This window comes from Rissa tridactyla, chromosome 23 (genome assembly GCF_028500815.1).
Source record: "Rissa tridactyla isolate bRisTri1 chromosome 23, bRisTri1.patW.cur.20221130, whole genome shotgun sequence".
Lineage (NCBI taxonomy): Eukaryota > Metazoa > Chordata > Aves > Charadriiformes > Laridae > Rissa > Rissa tridactyla.
The window spans coordinates 1,527,172-1,546,243 of record NC_071488.1 but is presented as its reverse complement, the minus strand read 5'-3'; the positions used below and the strand labels follow the sequence as shown (position 1 = coordinate 1,546,243).

The 19,072-nt window shown below is 53.5% G+C and overlaps 5 protein-coding genes and 1 pseudogene across 5 annotated transcripts; all 6 read right to left on the bottom strand.

Annotated features, from left to right (window-relative positions):
* Window positions 1-450: 450 nt before the first annotated feature.
* Window positions 451-1,176, bottom strand: LOC128900920 (feather beta keratin). The gene is made up of 2 exons (XM_054182578.1): window positions 1,116-1,176; window positions 451-755 (listed from the first exon to the last, which is right to left on the bottom strand). Exon 2 carries the CDS (start codon window positions 745-747, stop codon window positions 451-453), a length of 297 nt encoding a protein of 98 aa, XP_054038553.1. The 5' UTR covers window positions 748-755; window positions 1,116-1,176.
* A 2,267-nt stretch (window positions 1,177-3,443) lies between these two features.
* LOC128900919 (feather beta keratin) lies at window positions 3,444-4,167 on the bottom strand. The gene is made up of 2 exons (XM_054182577.1): window positions 4,107-4,167; window positions 3,444-3,748 (listed from the first exon to the last, which is right to left on the bottom strand). Exon 2 carries the CDS (start codon window positions 3,738-3,740, stop codon window positions 3,444-3,446), a length of 297 nt encoding a protein of 98 aa, XP_054038552.1. The 5' UTR covers window positions 3,741-3,748; window positions 4,107-4,167.
* A 3,094-nt stretch (window positions 4,168-7,261) lies between these two features.
* On the bottom strand, window positions 7,262-7,987 carry LOC128900921 (feather beta keratin-like). Its single transcript, XM_054182579.1, has 2 exons — window positions 7,927-7,987; window positions 7,262-7,566 (listed from the first exon to the last, which is right to left on the bottom strand). The coding sequence occupies exon 2, from the start codon at window positions 7,556-7,558 to the stop codon at window positions 7,262-7,264; it is 297 nt and encodes a 98-aa protein (XP_054038554.1). The 5' UTR covers window positions 7,559-7,566; window positions 7,927-7,987.
* Window positions 7,988-10,254: 2,267 nt separating this feature from the next.
* On the bottom strand, window positions 10,255-10,980 carry LOC128900918 (feather beta keratin). Its single transcript, XM_054182575.1, has 2 exons — window positions 10,920-10,980; window positions 10,255-10,559 (listed from the first exon to the last, which is right to left on the bottom strand). Exon 2 carries the CDS (start codon window positions 10,549-10,551, stop codon window positions 10,255-10,257), a length of 297 nt encoding a protein of 98 aa, XP_054038550.1. The 5' UTR covers window positions 10,552-10,559; window positions 10,920-10,980.
* A 2,267-nt stretch (window positions 10,981-13,247) lies between these two features.
* On the bottom strand, window positions 13,248-13,936 carry LOC128900917 (feather beta keratin). The gene is made up of 2 exons (XM_054182574.1): window positions 13,908-13,936; window positions 13,248-13,572 (listed from the first exon to the last, which is right to left on the bottom strand). The coding sequence occupies exon 2, from the start codon at window positions 13,542-13,544 to the stop codon at window positions 13,248-13,250; it is 297 nt and encodes a 98-aa protein (XP_054038549.1). The 5' UTR covers window positions 13,545-13,572; window positions 13,908-13,936.
* A 2,693-nt stretch (window positions 13,937-16,629) lies between these two features.
* Window positions 16,630-17,554, bottom strand: LOC128900912 (feather beta keratin-like; annotated as a pseudogene).
* Between the last annotated feature and the right edge of the window lie 1,518 nt (window positions 17,555-19,072).

Below are 19,072 nucleotides of genomic sequence, written 5' to 3'. Positions count from 1 at the left end.
GAAGGGAAGGAACACGAGGAGACATCAAGCTACAATGCAGCATAAACTTTAATGAGCCTAAAGAGTGAAAGAAAGCAGCGCATGGTGGAAGGGACCCGGTCCAGGCTGCTACAAGGGCAGCTGGTAGTCAGGCACCGCATCACAGCAACGGGACACACGTCTTCCTCCCACGCACACGGAGAGAGGCTGATGAGCAGGGCCCCTCTCAACTCGCTTCAGGATGAACCCATGGCACAGGACAGCTGGAGACACCAGGGACTCATGAGGCGGAGAAAAAAGCAGGAGCACAAGAAGAAGACATAGGCTGGCACCTTGCTTCCCTCCCTCCTTTGCAGGAGGACACGAGGGTGCTCAACCCCTCTGGAAACCCTGGCCACCAGCTGCGTCCTGAGTTGGGCACCTGGCTCTGGGCTTCCTGGTCGATGCGCTCACTGGACGTCCGGCCCAGCTTTAGCAGGGCAGGCACCTTCTGCCGTAGTAGCGGCCACCAAGGCCAGAGAGGTTAAAGCCCCCGGAGTTGATGGGCACTCCATCCTCACTCAGGATGCTGCCAACAGCAGCAGAGGTGGTGGATCCCACGGCGGTGTTCTGGGGGAAGGAGCTGAGGATGGGCCCTGGCAGGGTCACCACCACGGGAGAGGGCTGGATCACCACCCGGGAGTCCTGGCACTGCCTGACACAGGGCTCGTTGCAGCTGTTGGCGAGTGGGGTTGGGCCACAGGGACGGCACAGATCGTAGCAGGACATGGCTGTGGGGCGGAAGTGCACCTGGGAGAGAGGGTAGGGAAAGAAAAGGCATTATGTGAGGTGCAGTCTGACAGCCTGCTCGGCAAGAGCAAAGGCACAGGCTGGGGAGCAGGGACAGGCTGCATGGGGAAGAAGAAAGTATGAGGAAGCACGGTCCCCAAGGTTTCCCTGCAGAGAGAGCCCAGGACATTGTCCCATCTCCCCTCAGTGGAGAACAAGGACAACTGAGATGATGGGAGCAGGATCAGGGACCAAGACTGTCAGGAAAAGCTACATCAAGAAAAAGACTCAGTTGAGGACAAAAGACTAAGAGGAGAAAAATGGTAAAGACAAGAGAGAGACAAAGCTGGTTGCGGCTCACCTTGTTCACCACGGAGGAAAAGGCAAGACAAGTGGATGAGGGAGCCTGCAGTTGCACTGGCTTTTATACTGGTCCAGACCACCCCAGGCCTAGAGGCACCTTTTGTGCATGTAATGTGTTTACCAACAAGCTCATCTTGCATGCAAAGCATCACAATTTAAGAAATGGGGACACTGCTTATGTTCCCTGCAACGCTGCCTTTTCATTTCCCTGTTCATGACATGCCCAGTTAACCACGCAGGCTCCTTTCAAGTGACTGTATTAGAGGCCAAAATGTTTCCAGGAGAAATGACACGTCAGCACAGGCAGATGATGCAGCCAGTGATGAGGAGTGTCCCACCTCACCAGGTGATGCCATCCCCTTGCCCTCCAGGCCCTCCCTTTGCAGTATTTCCTGACGAATGGGGCAGGTCTCCTCACAACCCTGAGGCTTCAGCCTGGACATCCGCATGCGAGGCTCCCTACCATCATTTGCGCTCTCTCATGCTCTGCCCACTCACACTGTACTAGGCATCGCCTTTCTAAGCAGGGCACCTCTGCTCTTGGGTTTTACACCCTCTCTCAGTGGTTGAGCTTTGCTCTTGGCAGAAGTCTGTCTGGCTCTTTTGCCATCTTCCTTCTCTCCTTCATCCCTACTTGCCTTAAGCAGCAGAATACCAGTGGGTAAGAATGAAGCCTATTCACCTCCCAACACTCTCTGCTGGACACCTCTGGCAAAGTCGGAGGCACCCCGGTGACCAAGGCATGTGCTGGCCAATCCATACATGTCCCTTTTCCTGCCCTCGTCTTAGCTATGGCCATCCAGACTGCTGGCACACCGGGCACCACCACATACTTGGCAGGATTTCCACAGGACACCCAACCCTGTTCAGCAGCAAGCAGGCTCCATGAGTCCTTGCAACGGCAGTTGGAGGAGCGTGGCACAAGAGCTGCCTCCTCCTTTACCTGAAGCACAACCAGAGCAGCAGGACCAAAGTATTTCCTCTGGAGGGCAAGTGCGTGGGAAGGAGACACGAAGAACAGAACTGGCAGGGTACCACTGCCACACTCTCCCCACCATGGGGCCTGGTTGGAGAGAGAAAAGAGTCACTGCGTGGGACCTCTGCAGGCACAGCCTCCACAGCACCTGAGTGTGGTTTCTGGAGTATTTGCTGCATGTCTGATCCAGAGCCGAGTCCCTTCAGGACACAGCGACACACGCAGGACTCCGCAACACTTAATGCTTTTGACCACAAGACTGCTCCAGTGGGGCCAAAGATGCTTTTCCTGCTCCCTTGTAGCTCTCTGCAGAGTTTCCGGGACATGTCACTGACGCTACCCATCGCTTTCAGATGAGGGAGCACAATCCCTGTCTGTCCATCCCCCTCCCTTACCCATTTTACACGCCTATGCTCAAACCATCACCATGATGCAAAAGCTAGTAGAGGGCTCACATGTCCCTTTACACAGTTGCCCTGGCTGCCACGTGGCCCTTCAATTCCTTTGTGCCTTTCTGCAGTTCCAGGGTTTGGAAGGAGTGCTTGGGGGAGTGAAGGGCAGGGTCACATTGCGAGTGGTAACATGCAATCAGAGCCTTGGCCAGTTGGGCGATAGCCTGCAGAGAAATGTCTTGCAGCAGGTCAACGGCTTGCCTCATCAACTGGAAGCCAGTATGCAACCTCAGTTGTTACTCACATATTCCATGTGGGAGCTCCTGGCCACTCTTTGCACACTCAGACAATACCACCTACCACTCCATGGTCTCATGTCTTTTCCAATATCCATGGCCTTGAGAGCACTCAGCTCCTTTGGGCACAACGGAGGTCCAACATTCACCCTTATGAGCCCACCCTTATCCCCTCCACAGCATCACATTTGCCCCTGGACAGCTTGGCTGGCTGTCTCAGAAGGGAAGGAACACGAGGAGACATCAAGCTACAATGCAGCATAAACTTTAATGAGCCTAAAGAGTGAAAGAAAGCAGCGCATGGTGGAAGGGACCCGGTCCAGGCTGCTACAAGGGCAGCTGGTAGTCAGGCACCGCATCACAGCAACGGGACACACGTCTTCCTCCCACGCACACGGAGAGAGGCTGATGAGCAGGGCCCCTCTCAACTCGCTTCAGGATGAACCCATGGCACAGGACAGCTGGAGACACCAGGGACTCATGAGGCGGAGAAAAAAGCAGGAGCACAAGAAGAAGACATAGGCTGGCACCTTGCTTCCCTCCCTCCTTTGCAGGAGGACACGAGGGTGCTCAACCCCTCTGGAAACCCTGGCCACCAGCTGCGTCCTGAGTTGGGCACCTGGCTCTGGGCTTCCTGGTCGATGCGCTCACTGGACGTCCGGCCCAGCTTTAGCAGGGCAGGCACCTTCTGCCGTAGTAGCGGCCACCAAGGCCAGAGAGGTTAAAGCCCCCGGAGTTGATGGGCACTCCATCCTCACTCAGGATGCTGCCAACAGCAGCAGAGGTGGTGGATCCCACGGCGGTGTTCTGGGGGAAGGAGCTGAGGATGGGCCCTGGCAGGGTCACCACCACGGGAGAGGGCTGGATCACCACCCGGGAGTCCTGGCACTGCCTGACACAGGGCTCGTTGCAGCTGTTGGCGAGTGGGGTTGGGCCACAGGGACGGCACAGATCGTAGCAGGACATGGCTGTGGGGCGGAAGTGCACCTGGGAGAGAGGGTAGGGAAAGAAAAGGCATTATGTGAGGTGCAGTCTGACAGCCTGCTCGGCAAGAGCAAAGGCACAGGCTGGGGAGTAGGAACGGGCTGCCTAGGGAGGAAGGGAGATGCAAGATCGCTGATCCCTAAGGTTTCCCTGCAAAGAAAGCCCAAGACATTCTCCCATCTACGCTGTGTGGATAACAAGGATAAGAAAGATGATTGGAGCAGGATCAAGCAGGAAGGCTCTCAGCAGAATGTACATGAAAAAAAACAAGACTTGACTGAGGCCAAAAGAAAAAGAGGAGAACAAAAGACAAGAAAGAGGCAAAGGCAGTTGCAGCTCACCTTATTCACCACGGAGGAGAAGGCAAGAGAAGTGGATGAGGGAGCCTGCAGTTGCACTGGCTTTTATACTGGTCCAGACCACCCCAGGCCTAGAGGCACCTTTTGTGCATGTAATGTGTTTACCAACAAGCTCATCTTGCATGCAAAGCATCACAATTTAAGAAATGGGGACACTGCTTATGTTCCCTGCAACGCTGCCTTTTCATTTCCCTGTTCATGACATGCCTGTTCAGCCACACAGGCTCCTTTCAAGTGATAGTATTAGAGGCCAAAATTGTTTCCGGGGAAATGACACAGCAATGAAGGACGAAGATGAAGACAAAGAGAAGGAGATGGCCTGCCTCACTAGGTAATCACAGCCTCTCACCGTCCTGGGGCCTTTTTTTTGAGGTTTTGTCTTAATATATGGGTCTGCGTTTCCTTCCAACCTATCATTAAAGACCAGGCTTCCAACAAGGTTCCTATGTGAAGGCCATCCATATCCTCAGCTTTCCCTATTAACCAACTCAGGTTGTCTCGGGCACCAGTTTTCCCAGCATGTCAGCTCTGCCCTTAGGCTTTTGCCCTTCTGTGATATCAAGCATTGCTCTCCCAAGAAATAAACCAGGCTGTTTTCCCTCTCCCCTCTCTCAGCAGCATCTAGATGGCCGCAGTCACCACAATTTCACAAAGGATGTTGCTCTGCCATAACCAAGTATTGCTTTGTCATTCCTGTTAGACTGGCAAGCCCCACAAAAACAAAGGCACATTCTGGGGAACAAATACCTCCGCTTTCCTGCTCCCCATGGTCTATGCCTCAACTTCTGCTGTGGCTCTGTGTACTGACAGGACAGCAAACACAGTTCCAAAGACTCAGCAAGATTTCCATACAACACACAACTCTCCCCAGAAGCAAGAGAGGGTTGGCAGTGCCAGCAAAGACAGCCTGGAGAGCAGCAGGTGTCAGGATCTCCCCAGAGATGCATGCTAAAGGAAAGACTCAACACTCGGCACTGTATTTTCTGGGACAGAAGAGGAGTTGAATGTCCCCAAGAGGAACGACAGCCCTGCTTGGGGCACAAGCTCAACTCCTCTGACACCCCAACTGAGTCCTCATTGCAAAGGGTAGAAAAAACACATTCCTCCGTTAGTGTGGGACTTCACCAGAGACAGGCAACTCTCTAATCACAGAGGTCAAGGCCAAATTCCTCATTTATGATGATGAAGCAAGCTTAGAAGATGCATAGTGTTAACCTGATCATGGTAAAAGGCCATTCAAAAAGAAATGCAGGCAAGTGCTCTGTGAGAGCCAGCTATTCCCTGCAGGGTGGGAGCCAGGAGATGAGCATGATTACAGGGCCAGGAGGGCAGCACCCTCACTGGCAATGGCCCCATTGGACAGTACCTGACAGTACCATCAGGTTCACAGCGATGAAGCAGAACTGAGTGATCATAAGGGCAGTCAGCCCACAGGTCAGGAACAGATCCAACAATGGCAACCCGCGTCAACAGAGCCCAGTGATTGCTGACCAGAGCCAGAACAACCAGACAGACCCACGAAGAGGATGGGAAAACTGTGGGAAACGGGCTCCAGATCCAGGCAGCTCATGGGTAGGCAGAGGCAAACCTGCAGAAGAACAGGAGCCTCACACTCCTGCCACCCAGCTGAAGAAAAGACCAAGGCCACAAGACAGAGCTTAAATAGAGCTCTGGGTCAAAGGGAAGAAGGAGGCGGGAGAGACCCCAGGTGGGGCTCATCAGGGCCATTGGGCCTGTTGTTACTGCACTCAGGCCATTGATGTGCAAGAAGAGGAAATCTCCTGTGCCCCTGGGACACAGGACACCAGCTCCATCTATCACAACAATGAGGGGAAGGACTTCTTCCTGCAAGGCGGAAGCTTCCATTTGCTTCATAAGTGGAAAATCCATCTTTCCTTCTGAGTCTCCTTTCAATCACATCCCTGCCCCACACAATCCACAGGCAGGGTCTCCTCCCAGACGGTGAAGCTGCCTCAGTCAGGGCCTCTGGTGGGCATCTGCCCAAAGGCTGCCATCTGCCCTGCCGCACCCTGCTCTCGCTGATCACTTGCACAGATGCTGCCTTCCCTTCCCAGCATGATCTTTTCACCCCACCGTGCTTCTGCTGTCAGCTCAGCATGGCTCATGAGTGTGGATGGAGAGTGTGTCTCCTGAGGGCCTTCCTGCACAGCAGGGCACATGGGTTTCACTGGCAGCAGCTGGCTTTCAGGGAAGAGAGGACTTTAGCTCTGGGGAAAGGCACTGTAGGGGATCCTACAGCATATGGGACAGCACAGCAGGTGCCCCTCACTCTACCTGAAGCGGGACTCCCCAACCCTGACTGTGGTGGTCTGCCAACATTGCTGAGTAGTTCAGAACAAGGTCTGGGGGTCATAGAGAGATGGTCTGGAGACAGACTGAAGGGATACAACTCCTGGGCACTTTGTCACATATAACACATGTCTTGGAGCCATGGAAAACTTCTCAGGGGTTTGCTGAGAGTCACAATAAGCCTGGTATTCAGGACAAGGGCATGTGAATGACTTTGTATTGCTCTGTCATGTGTAAGGGCAAGTCCCTTCCAGGTGATCATTATAGTGAGCCTTCCCTCCTCCTCTTCCCCCAAGAATGGCACAAGTCCACCACATACCTTCAGCCACCCTTTGCCCTGTGTGGAATACCATTTGCCCCTGGACAGCTTGGCTGGCTGTCTCAGAAGGGAAGGAACACGAGGAGACATCAAGCTACAATGCAGCATAAACTTTAATGAGCCTAAAGAGTGAAAGAAAGCAGCGCATGGTGGAAGGGACCCGGTCCAGGCTGCTACAAGGGCAGCTGGTAGTCAGGCACCGCATCACAGCAACGGGACACACGTCTTCCTCCCACGCACACGGAGAGAGGCTGATGAGCAGGGCCCCTCTCAACTCGCTTCAGGATGAACCCATGGCACAGGACAGCTGGAGACACCAGGGACTCATGAGGCGGAGAAAAAAGCAGGAGCACAAGAAGAAGACATAGGCTGGCACCTTGCTTCCCTCCCTCCTTTGCAGGAGGACACGAGGGTGCTCAACCCCTCTGGAAACCCTGGCCACCAGCTGCGTCCTGAGTTGGGCACCTGGCTCTGGGCTTCCTGGTCGATGCGCTCACTGGACGTCCGGCCCAGCTTTAGCAGGGCAGGCACCTTCTGCCGTAGTAGCGGCCACCAAGGCCAGAGAAGTTAAAGCCCCCGGAGTTGATGGGCACTCCATCCTCACTCAGGATGCTGCCAACAGCAGCAGAGGTGGTGGATCCCACGGCGGTGTTCTGGGGGAAGGAGCTGAGGATGGGCCCTGGCAGGGTCACCACCACGGGAGAGGGCTGGATCACCACCCGGGAGTCCTGGCACTGCCTGACACAGGGCTCGTTGCAGCTGTTGGCGAGTGGGGTTGGGCCACAGGGACGGCACAGATCGTAGCAGGACATGGCTGTGGGGCGGAAGTGCACCTGGGAGAGAGGGTAGGGAAAGAAAAGGCATTATGTGAGGTGCAGTCTGACAGCCTGCTCGGCAAGAGCAAAGGCACAGGCTGGGGAGCAGGGACAGGCTGCATGGGGAAGAAGAAAGTATGAGGAAGCACGGTCCCCAAGGTTTCCCTGCAGAGAGAGCCCAGGACATTGTCCCATCTCCCCTCAGTGGAGAACAAGGACAACTGAGATGATGGGAGCAGGATCAGGGACCAAGACTGTCAGGAAAAGCTACATCAAGAAAAAGACTCAGTTGAGGACAAAAGACTAAGAGGAGAAAAATGGTAAAGACAAGAGAGAGACAAAGCTGGTTGCGGCTCACCTTGTTCACCACGGAGGAAAAGGCAAGACAAGTGGATGAGGGAGCCTGCAGTTGCACTGGCTTTTATACTGGTCCAGACCACCCCAGGCCTAGAGGCACCTTTTGTGCATGTAATGTGTTTACCAACAAGCTCATCTTGCATGCAAAGCATCACAATTTAAGAAATGGGGACACTGCTTATGTTCCCTGCAACGCTGCCTTTTCATTTCCCTGTTCATGACATGCCCAGTTAACCACGCAGGCTCCTTTCAAGTGACTGTATTAGAGGCCAAAATGTTTCCAGGAGAAATGACACGTCAGCACAGGCAGATGATGCAGCCAGTGATGAGGAGTGTCCCACCTCACCAGGTGATACCATCCCCTTGCCCTCCAGGCCCTCCCTTTGCAGTATTTCCTGACGAATGGGGCAGGTCTCCTCACAACCCTGAGGCTTCAGCCTGGACATCCGCATGCGAGGCTCCCTACCATCATTTGCGCTCTCTCATGCTCTGCCCACTCACACTGTACTAGGCATCGCCTTTCTAAGCAGGGCACCTCTGCTCTTGGGTTTTACACCCTCTCTCAGTGGTTGAGCTTTGCTCTTGGCAGAAATCTGTCTGGCTCTTTTGCCATCTTCCTTCTCTCCTTCATCCCTACTTGCCTTAAGCAGCAGAATACCAGTGGGTAAGAATGAAGCCTATTCACCTCCCAACACTCTCTGCTGGACACCTCTGGCAAAGTCGGAGGCACCCCGGTGACCAAGGCATGTGCTGGCCAATCCATACATGTCCCTTTTCCTGCCCTCGTCTTAGCTATGGCCATCCAGACTGCTGGCACACCGGGCACCACCACATACTTGGCAGGATTTCCACAGGACACCCAACCCTGCTCAGCAGCAAGCAGGCTCCATGAGTCCTTGCAACGGCAGTTGGAGGAGCGTGGCACAAGAGCTGCCTCCTCCTTTACCTGAAGCACAACCAGAGCAGCAGGACCAAAGTATTTCCTCTGGAGGGCAAGTGCGTGGGAAGGAGACACGAAGAACAGAACTGGCAGGGCACCACTGCCACACTCTCCCCACCATGGGGCCTGGTTGGAGAGAGAAAAGAGTCACTGCGTGGGACCTCTGCAGGCACAGCCTCCACAGCACCTGAGTGTGGTTTCTGGAGGATTTGCTGCATGTCTGATCCAGAGCCATGTCCCTTCAGGACACAGCGACACACGCAGGACTCCGCAACACTTAATGCTTTTGACCACAAGACTGCTCCAGTGGGGCCAAAGATGCTTTTCCTGCTCCCTTGTAGCTCTCTGCAGAGTTTCCGGGACATGTCACTGACGCTACCCATCGCTTTCAGATGAGGGAGCACAATCCCTGTCTGTCCATCCCCCTCCCTTACCCATTTTACACGCCTATGCTCAAACCATCACCATGATGCAAAAGCTAGTAGAGGGCTCACATGTCCCTTTACACAGTTGCCCTGGCTGCCACGTGGCCCTTCAATTCCTTTGTGCCTTTCTGCAGTTCCAGGGTTTAGAAGGAGTGCTTGGGGGAGTGAAGGGCAGGGTCACATTGCGAGTGGTAACATGCAATCAGAGCCTTGGCCAGTTGGGCGATAGCCTGCAGAGAAATGTCTTGCAGCAGGTCAACGGCTTGCCTCATCAACTGGAAGCCAGTATGCAACCTCAGTTGTTACTCACATATCCCATGTGGGAGCTCCTGGCCACTCTTTGCACACTCAGACAATACCACCTACCACTCCATGGTCTCATGTCTTTTCCAATATCCATGGTCTTGAGAGCACTCAGCTCCTTTGGGCACAACGGAGGTCCAACATTCACCCTTACGAGCCCACCCTTATCCCCTCCACAGCATCACATTTGCCCCTGGACAGCTTGGCTGGCTGTCTCAGAAGGGAAGGAACACGAGGAGACATCAAGCTACAATGCAGCATAAACTTTAATGAGCCTAAAGAGTGAAAGAAAGCAGCGCATGGTGGAAGGGACCCGGTCCAGGCTGCTACAAGGGCAGCTGGTAGTCAGGCACCGCATCACAGCAACGGGACACACGTCTTCCTCCCACGCACATGGAGAGAGGCTGATGAGCAGGGCCCCTCTCAACTCGCTTCAGGATGAACCCATGGCACAGGACAGCTGGAGACACCAGGGACTCATGAGGCGGAGAAAAAAGCAGGAGCACAAGAAGAAGACATAGGCTGGCACCTTGCTTCCCTCCCTCCTTTGCAGGAGGACACGAGGGTGCTCAACCCCTCTGGAAACCCTGGCCACCAGCTGCGTCCTGAGTTGGGCACCTGGCTCTGGGCTTCCTGGTCGATGCGCTCACTGGACGTCCGGCCCAGCTTTAGCAGGGCAGGCACCTTCTGCCGTAGTAGCGGCCACCAAGGCCAGAGAGGTTAAAGCCCCCGGAGTTGATGGGCACTCCATCCTCACTCAGGATGCTGCCAACAGCAGCAGAGGTGGTGGATCCCACGGCGGTGTTCTGGGGGAAGGAGCTGAGGATGGGCCCTGGCAGGGTCACCACCACGGGAGAGGGCTGGATCACCACCCGGGAGTCCTGGCACTGCCTGACACAGGGCTCGTTGCAGCTGTTGGCGAGTGGGGTTGGGCCACAGGGACGGCACAGATCGTAGCAGGACATGGCTGTGGGACAGAAGTGCACCTGGGAGAGAGGGTAGGGAAAGAAAAGGCATTATGTGAGGTGCAGTCTGACAGCCTGCTCGGCAAGAGCAAAGGCACAGGCTGGGGAGCAGGGACAGGCTGCATGGGGAAGAAGAAAGTATGAGGAAGCACGGTCCCCAAGGTTTCCCTGCAGAGAGAGCCCAGGACATTGTCCCATCTCCCCTCAGTGGAGAACAAGGACAACTGAGATGATGGGAGCAGGATCAGGGACCAAGACTGTCAGGAAAAGCTACATCAAGAAAAAGACTCAGTTGAGGACAAAAGACTAAGAGGAGAAAAATGGTAAAGACAAGAGAGAGACAAAGCTGGTTGCGGCTCACCTTGTTCACCACGGAGGAGAAGGCAAGACAAGTGGATGAGGGAGCCTGCAGTTGCACTGGCTTTTATACTGGTCCAGACCACCCCAGGCCTAGAGGCACCTTTTGTGCATGTAATGTGTTTACCAACAAGCTCATCTTGCATGCAAAGCATCACAATTTAAGAAATGGGGACACTGCTTATGTTCCCTGCAACGCTGCCTTTTCATTTCCCTGTTCATGACATGCCCAGTTAACCACGCAGGCTCCTTTCAAGTGACTGTATTAGAGGCCAAAATGTTTCCAGGAGAAATGACACGTCAGCACAGGCAGATGATGCAGCCAGTGATGAGGAGTGTCCCACCTCACCAGGTGATGCCATCCCCTTGCCCTCCAGGCCCTCCCTTTACAGTATTTCCTGACGAATGGGGCAGGTCTCCTCACAACCCTGAGGCTTCAGCCTGGACATCCGCATGCGAGGCTCCCTACCATCATTTGCGCTCTCTCATGCTCTGCCCACTCACACTGTACTAGGCATCGCCTTTCTAAGCAGGGCACCTCTGCTCTTGGGTTTTACACCCTCTCTCAGTGGTTGAGCTTTGCTCTTGGCAGAAGTCTGTCTGGCTCTTTTGCCATCTTCCTTCTCTCCTTCATCCCTACTTGCCTTAAGCAGCAGAATACCAGTGGGTAAGAATGAAGCCTATTCACCTCCCAACACTCTCTGCTGGACACCTCTGGCAAAGTCGGAGGCACCCCGGTGACCAAGGCATGTGCTGGCCAATCCATACATGTCCCTTTTCCTGCCCTCGTCTTAGCTATGGCCATCCAGACTGCTGGCACACCGGGCACCACCACATACTTGGCAGGATTTCCACAGGACACCCAACCCTGTTCAGCAGCAAGCAGGCTCCATGAGTCCTTGCAACGGCAGTTGGAGGAGCGTGGCACAAGAGCTGCCTCCTCCTTTACCTGAAGCACAACCAGAGCAGCAGGACCAAAGTATTTCCTCTGGAGGGCAAGTGCGTGGGAAGGAGACACGAAGAACAGAACTGGCAGGGCACCACTGCCACACTCTCCCCACCATGGGGCCTGGTTGGAGAGAGAAAAGAGTCACTGCGTGGGACCTCTGCAGGCACAGCCTCCACAGCACCTGAGTGTGGTTTCTGGAGGATTTGCTGCATGTCTGATCCAGAGCCGAGTCCCTTCAGGACACAGCGACACACGCAGGACTCCGCAACACTTAATGCTTTTGACCACAAGACTGCTCCAGTGGGGCCAAAGATGCTTTTCCTGCTCCCTTGTAGCTCTCTGCAGAGTTTCCTGGACATGTCACTGACGCTACCCATCGCTTTCAGATGAGGGAGGACAATCCCTGTCTGTCCATCCCCCTCCCTTACCCATTTTACACGCCTATGCTCAAACCATCACCATGATGCAAAAGCTAGTAGAGGGCTCACATGTCCCTTTACACAGTTGCCCTGGCTGCCACGTGGCCCTTCAATTCCTTTGTGCCTTTCTGCAGTTCCAGGGTTTGGAAGGAGTGCTTGGGGGAGTGAAGGGCAGGGTCACATTGCGAGTGGTAACATGCAATCAGAGCCTTGGCCAGTTGGGCGATAGCCTGCAGAGAAATGTCTTGCAGCAGGTCAACGGCTTGCCTCATCAACTGGAAGCCAGTATGCAACCTCAGTTGTTACTCACATATTCCATGTGGGAGCTCCTGGCCACTCTTTGCACACTCAGACAATACCACCTACCACTCCACGGTCTCATGTCTTTTCCAATATCCATGGCCTTGAGAGCACTCAGCTCCTTTGGGCACAACGGAGGTCCAACATTCACCCTTACGAGCCCACCCTTATCCCCTCCACAGCATCACATTTGCCCCTGGACAGCTTGGCTGGCTGTCTCAGAAGGGAAGGAACATGAGGAGACATCAAGCTACAATGCAGCATAAACTTTAATGAGCCTAAAGAGTGAAAGAAAGCAGCGCATGGTGGAAGGGACCCGGTCCAGGCTGCTACAAGGGCAGCTGGTAGTCAGGCACCGCATCACAGCAACGGGACACACGTCTTCCTCCCACGCACACGGAGAGAGGCTGATGAGCAGGGCCCCTCTCAACTCGCTTCAGGATGAACCCATGGCACAGGACAGCTGGAGACACCAGGGACTCATGAGGCGGAGAAAAAAGCAGGAGCACAAGAAGAAGACATAGGCTGGCACCTTGCTTCCCTCCCTCCTTTGCAGGAGGACACGAGGGTGCTCAACCCCTCTGGAAACCCTGGCCACCAGCTGCGTCCTGAGTTGGGCACCTGGCTCTGGGCTTCCTGGTCGATGCGCTCACTGGACGTCCGGCCCAGCTTTAGCAGGGCAGGCACCTTCTGCCGTAGTAGCGGCCACCAAGGCCAGAGAGGTTAAAGCCCCCGGAGTTGATGGGCACTCCATCCTCACTCAGGATGCTGCCAACAGCAGCAGAGGTGGTGGATCCCACGGCGGTGTTCTGGGGGAAGGAGCTGAGGATGGGCCCTGGCAGGGTCACCACCACGGGAGAGGGCTGGATCACCACCCGGGAGTCCTGGCACTGCCTGACACAGGGCTCGTTGCAGCTGTTGGCGAGTGGGGTTGGGCCACAGGGACGGCACAGATCGTAGCAGGACATGGCTGTGGGGCGGAAGTGCACCTGGGAGAGAGGGTAGGGAAAGAAAAGGCATTATGTGAGGTGCAGTCTGACAGCCTGCTCGGCAAGAGCAAAGGCACAGGCTGGGGAGCAGGGACAGGCCGCACAGGGACGAAGAGAGCCTGGGAGCCGCAGTCCCCAAGGTTTCCCTGCAAAGAAAGCCCAAGACATTCTCCCATCTACGCTGTGTGGATAACAAGGATAAGAAAGATGATGGGAGCAGGATCAACCAGCAAGGCTCTCAGCAGAACCTACATCCAAAGAAAAGACTCAATGGAGGGCAAAAGACAAAGAGGAGAACAACAGAAAGAGTGAGGCAAAGGAGGTTGCAGCTCACCTTGTTCACCACGGAGGAGAAGGCAAGAGAAGTGGATGAGGGAGCCTGCAGTTGCACTGGCTTTTATACTGGTCCAGACCACCCCAGGCCCAGAGGCACCCTTTGCGCATGTAATGGTTTTACCGACAAGCTCATATTTTATGTAAAGCATCCCACTTAAGTAAATTCAGCGCTTGTTTATGTTCCCTGCAATAATGCCTTTTCATTTCCCTGGTCGTGACATGCCTATTTTGCTACACAAGCTCATTCCAAGTGACAGTATTAGAGGCCAAAATATTTCCTGGGCTATTTAAAATCAAAATCAGGGAGATGTTTCATCCAACTGGGTGGAGTGGTGTCATATTTTCAGGTGATGTCAGCATCTTACCATCCTGAGGCCTGCTTTCAGCCTTTTTTGCAATGAATGCAGTTTTTTCATTATAAACCTAGGATTAAAGGGCAGAATTTCTTTATGCAGGCACTGACCAAATCCATTGCTCTCTGTGCCTCCAAGGCCTTTTAAGCTTTCTTAGACATCAGTTTTTCATAAGGGAGAATATGATCTTGGGTTTTTGAACTTTCTTTGGTGTCTCGCATTGCCCTTAGAACAAATTATCCTGTCTGTTTTGCCTTTTCACCTCTTTCAGCATTGCCCAGATTTTCCCAATCACCAGAACAAGAATGTTTCAGAAAGAATGACATTGCCTTCCCACAAGTATTAGCCACTAACTAATCTTGCAGGAACCACTCCCTAACAAGAATGTCTTCTGGCTTCAAAAGTCCATTCTTCCATTCCCCATGTCCATACCTCAACTTCTGCTTTGGCTCTACACACTGCCAGGACAGAAACATGGATACAAAGACTGAGCAAGATTTCCATACAACGTACAACTCTCCCCAGAAGCAAGGGAGGGCTGGCAGTGCCAGCAAAGACAGCCTGGAGAGCAGCAGGTGTCAGGATCTCCCCAGAGATGCATGCTAAGGGAACGATTCAATGCTCAGCATTGCATTTCCTGGGCCAAAGAGGGACCAAATATCCCCAAGAGGAATGACAGCCCTGCTTGGGCACCATTTGCCCCCTGACACCCCAACTGGGTCCTCAGTGAAAAGGGTGGACAAAAACCCTTCCCCCATTAGGGTGGGACTTGATTCAGAGACAGGCAACTCTCTCATCTCAGTGGCTCAAACAAATTCCTCATTCAGGAAGATGAAGCAAGCTTTTAGGCTGAAGGGAGATGTTTATCTAAGGAAATATGTATGCAGAAGGAATCCCAGTGTGACTGCAACACGGCAGCCCTGCAAGTAATGGAAGGATTTCCTTCAAACCTAAAAGAGTATTCATCACCTCAAACCATACTGCAGCCCAGTTTCCTACCCATGGCAATTCCACTTAAAACCCTTCCACAAGCAAAACATTAAATCCAAAGAAGAAATTTCCCACCATCTTTCCATTCTCCCCAACTCAGTCCTCCATACTGAGGGTCTACTTAAAGGCTCAAGCATCCTGACACAACATGATCCCTGAAAGCATGTACTGAGGATGTTACCTTCCTTCCATAGCTTGATCTTGACCTTCCTTCTGCTAATGGCTCAGCATGGCTTACGATGAATGGGAGTGCATTTCTACAGAGTCTATCAGTAGGTAAAGACAGACAAGTACTGTGAAGGACAGGTTTCTTTCAAGTAAGACAAGGTAGCAATCTGGTGCAAACATACACTTTTAACCCCAGAAGAGCGCACAAAGACCACCCATCTACAGCAGAGAACTGTAGGATCAGCTATAGAGCATTCCCCTTGGAGAAACATGAAGACTATAGAAGGGTGGGAAAGAGAAAAAGTTGAAAATCAGAACTTATATTTGCGTTTGCACAGGGCTGCCATATGGCCCTTCAATTCCCTCGTGACTCCTTCCAATTCCAGGGTTTGGAAGAACTGCTTGGAAGAGGGAAAGGCAGGGACACATTGCGAGTGGTAACATGCGATCAGAGCCTTGGCCAGTTGGGCGATAGCCTGCAGAGAAATGTCTTGCAGCAGGTCAACGGCTTGCCTCATCAACTGGAAGCCAGTATGCAACCTCAGTTGTTACTCACATATCCCATGTGGGAGCTCCTGGCCACTCTTTGCACACTCAGACAATACCACCTACCACTCCACGGTCTCATGTCTTTTCCAATATCCATGGCCTTGAGAGCACTCAGCTCCTTTGGGCACAACGGAGGTCCAACATTCACCCTTACGAGCCCACCCTTATCCCCTCCACAGCATCACATTTGCCCCTGGACAGCTTGGCTGGCTGTCTCAGAAGGGAAGGAACACGAGGAGACATCAAGCTACAATGCAGCATAAACTTTAATGAGCCTAAAGAGTGAAAGAAAGCAGCGCATGGTGGAAGGGACCCGGTCCAGGCTGCTACAAGGGCAGCTGGTAGTCAGGCACCGCATCACAGCAACGGGACACACGTCTTCCTCCCACGCACACGGAGAGAGGCTGATGAGCAGGGCCCCTCTCAACTCGCTTCAGGATGAACCCATGGCACAGGACAGCTGGAGACACCAGGGACTCATGAGGCGGAGAAAAAAGCAGGAGCACAAGAAGAAGACATAGGCTGGCACCTTGCTTCCCTCCCTCCTTTGCAGGAGGACACGAGGGTGCTCAACCCCTCTGGAAACCCTGGCCACCAGCTGCGTCCTGAGTTGGGCACCTGGCTCTGGGCTTCCTGGTCGATGCGCTCACTGGACGTCCGGCCCAGCTTTAGCAGGGCAGGCACCTTCTGCCGTAGTAGCGGCCACCAAGGCCAGAGAGGCCAAAGCCCCCGGAGTTGATGGGGACGCCCTCAGCACTCAGGATGCTGCCAACAGCAGCAGAGGTGGTGGATCCCACGGCGGTGTTCTGGGGGAAGGAGCTGAGGATGGGCCCTGGCAGGGTCACCACCACGGGAGATGGTTCAATAATCACCCGGGAGTCCTGGCACTGCCTGACACAGGGCTCGTTGCAGCTGTTGGCAAGCGGGGTTGGGCCACAGGGACGGCACAGATCGTAGCAGGACATGGCTGTGGGGCGGAAGTGCACCTGGGAGAGAGGGTAGGGAAAGAAAAGGCATTATGTGAGGTGCAGTCTGACAGCCTGCTCGGCAAGAGCAAAGGCACAGGCTGGGGAGCAGGGACAGGGTTTGTAGGGAAGAGAAGAGTATTAGGAACTGCGGTCCCTAAGGTTTCCCTGCAAAGAAAGCCCAACACCTTCTCCCACATCTCTCCAGTGTAGCAACAGAGATGCTGGGAGTAGGATCAAGTACCAATGCTCTTAGCAAAAGTTACACTGAGACAAAAGCTCAGTTGAGGCCAGAAGAATCATAGGATCATAGAATTGTTGGGGTTGGAAGGGACCTTAAAGATCATCTAGTTCAAACCCCCCTGCCATGGGCAGGGACACCTCCCAGTAGATCTGGTTGCTCAGAGCCCCATCCAGCCTAGCCTTAAAAACTTCCAGGGATGGAGCTTCCACCACCTCTCTAAGACAAAGAGGAAAAGAAGAAAGACAAGAAAGAGGCAAAGGAGGTTGCAGCTCACCTTGTTCACCACGGAGGAGAAGGCAAGAGAAATGGATGAGGGACCCTGCAGTTGCACTGGCTTTTATACTGGTCCAGATCACCCCAGGCCTAGAGGCACCTTTTGTGCATGTAATGTGTTTACCAACAAGCTCATCTTGCATGCAAAGCATCACAATTTAAGAAATGGGGACACTGCTTATGTTCCCTGCAACGCTGCCTTTTCATTTCCCTGTTCATGACATGCCTGCTCAGCCACGCAGGCTCCTTTCAAGTGACTGTATTAGAGGCCAAAATGTTTCCAGGAGAAATGACACGTCAGCACAGGCAGATGACGAGTGTCCCACCTCACCAGGTGATGCCATCCCCTTACCCTGCAGGCCCTCACTTTAAGGATTCTCATAATGAATGAGGCATGTTTTCTTGCAACCCTAAAATACAGGGCCAGACTTAAAAAGAATTTTCTGTGACAGGAATCCCTATATCCATTGCGTAGCCTAATACCTAACTTTATCAAATTTCGGTATAAACATCCCAGTCGCCTTGATTAACCTGTGAAGTTTTACGCTGAGCAATTTTACTTCAAGAAAAATTCATATACTCTTTGCCCTTCCTTACCTTATCTGGAGAGCCTCCAGCAGTTCCCAGTCAACAGGAGAAGGATATTTGAAAAGCAGAGACACTCCTTCGAAGACACACGAAATGTACTCCCCCTACACTGCTACAGCACCAAAGGTCAGTGTTGGAGCTTTCCAAATGTTCATTCTTCATCCTCAAGGCTACCAAATGCTTATTCTTTGAGCCTACACTCTAAATCAATAAGAGGCACAACAAAAAGCTTGGAAAGCTTTCCAGGAGACATCAAAACTCTTTACAAGTAATCGTGCTCTGAGAACGTCATCAGGAACACGCTGGAGGCAAGTAGACATCAGGATCTCTGTATCCTCCTCCCAAGCATTTCAGCACATTCAAACAGGCAGTTTCCCACTGGCCTGTGCTAGCCTCGCACTCAGCACCCGTAGTGAGGGTCTGCCCAAAGGCTCCAATGCCCTGCCGCACCCTGCTCTCGCTGATCACTTGCACAGATGCTGCCTTCCCTTCCCAGCATGATCTTTTCACCCCACTGTGCTTCTGCTGTCAGCTCAGCATGGCTCATGAGTGTGGATGGAGAGTGTGTCTCCTGAGGGCCTTCCTGCACAGCAGGGCACGTGGGTTTCACTGGCAGCAGCTGGCTTTCAGGGAAGAGAGGACTTTAGCTCTGGGGAAAGGCACTGTAGGGGATCCTACAGCGTATGGGACAGCACAGCAGGTGCCCCTCACTCTACCTGAAGCGGGACTGGGGCGCAAAGGGCAAAACATCACCTGTGGAGGACTATAGCCTGTGAGAGGATGGGATAGGCACCTTGTCCCTTCCTACTTCACCAACTACATGACAGCTTCACACATGACCAAGGCTACTGGCCTCCCTGATGTCGGTGGTCTTGCAGTTGAGGGCAGAAAGGCAGGAAGACACACTGGCTGCATCCTGGAGGCTTCCCTTATCTCCTTGCTCTGGTCAGGGAGCAAGGGACAGAGAAAGACTTGCTAAATGCCCTCTCTTCAGTGTCATGGGCCACAGGTTCTGCAAACTCCCCAACAGTGACTGTGGTG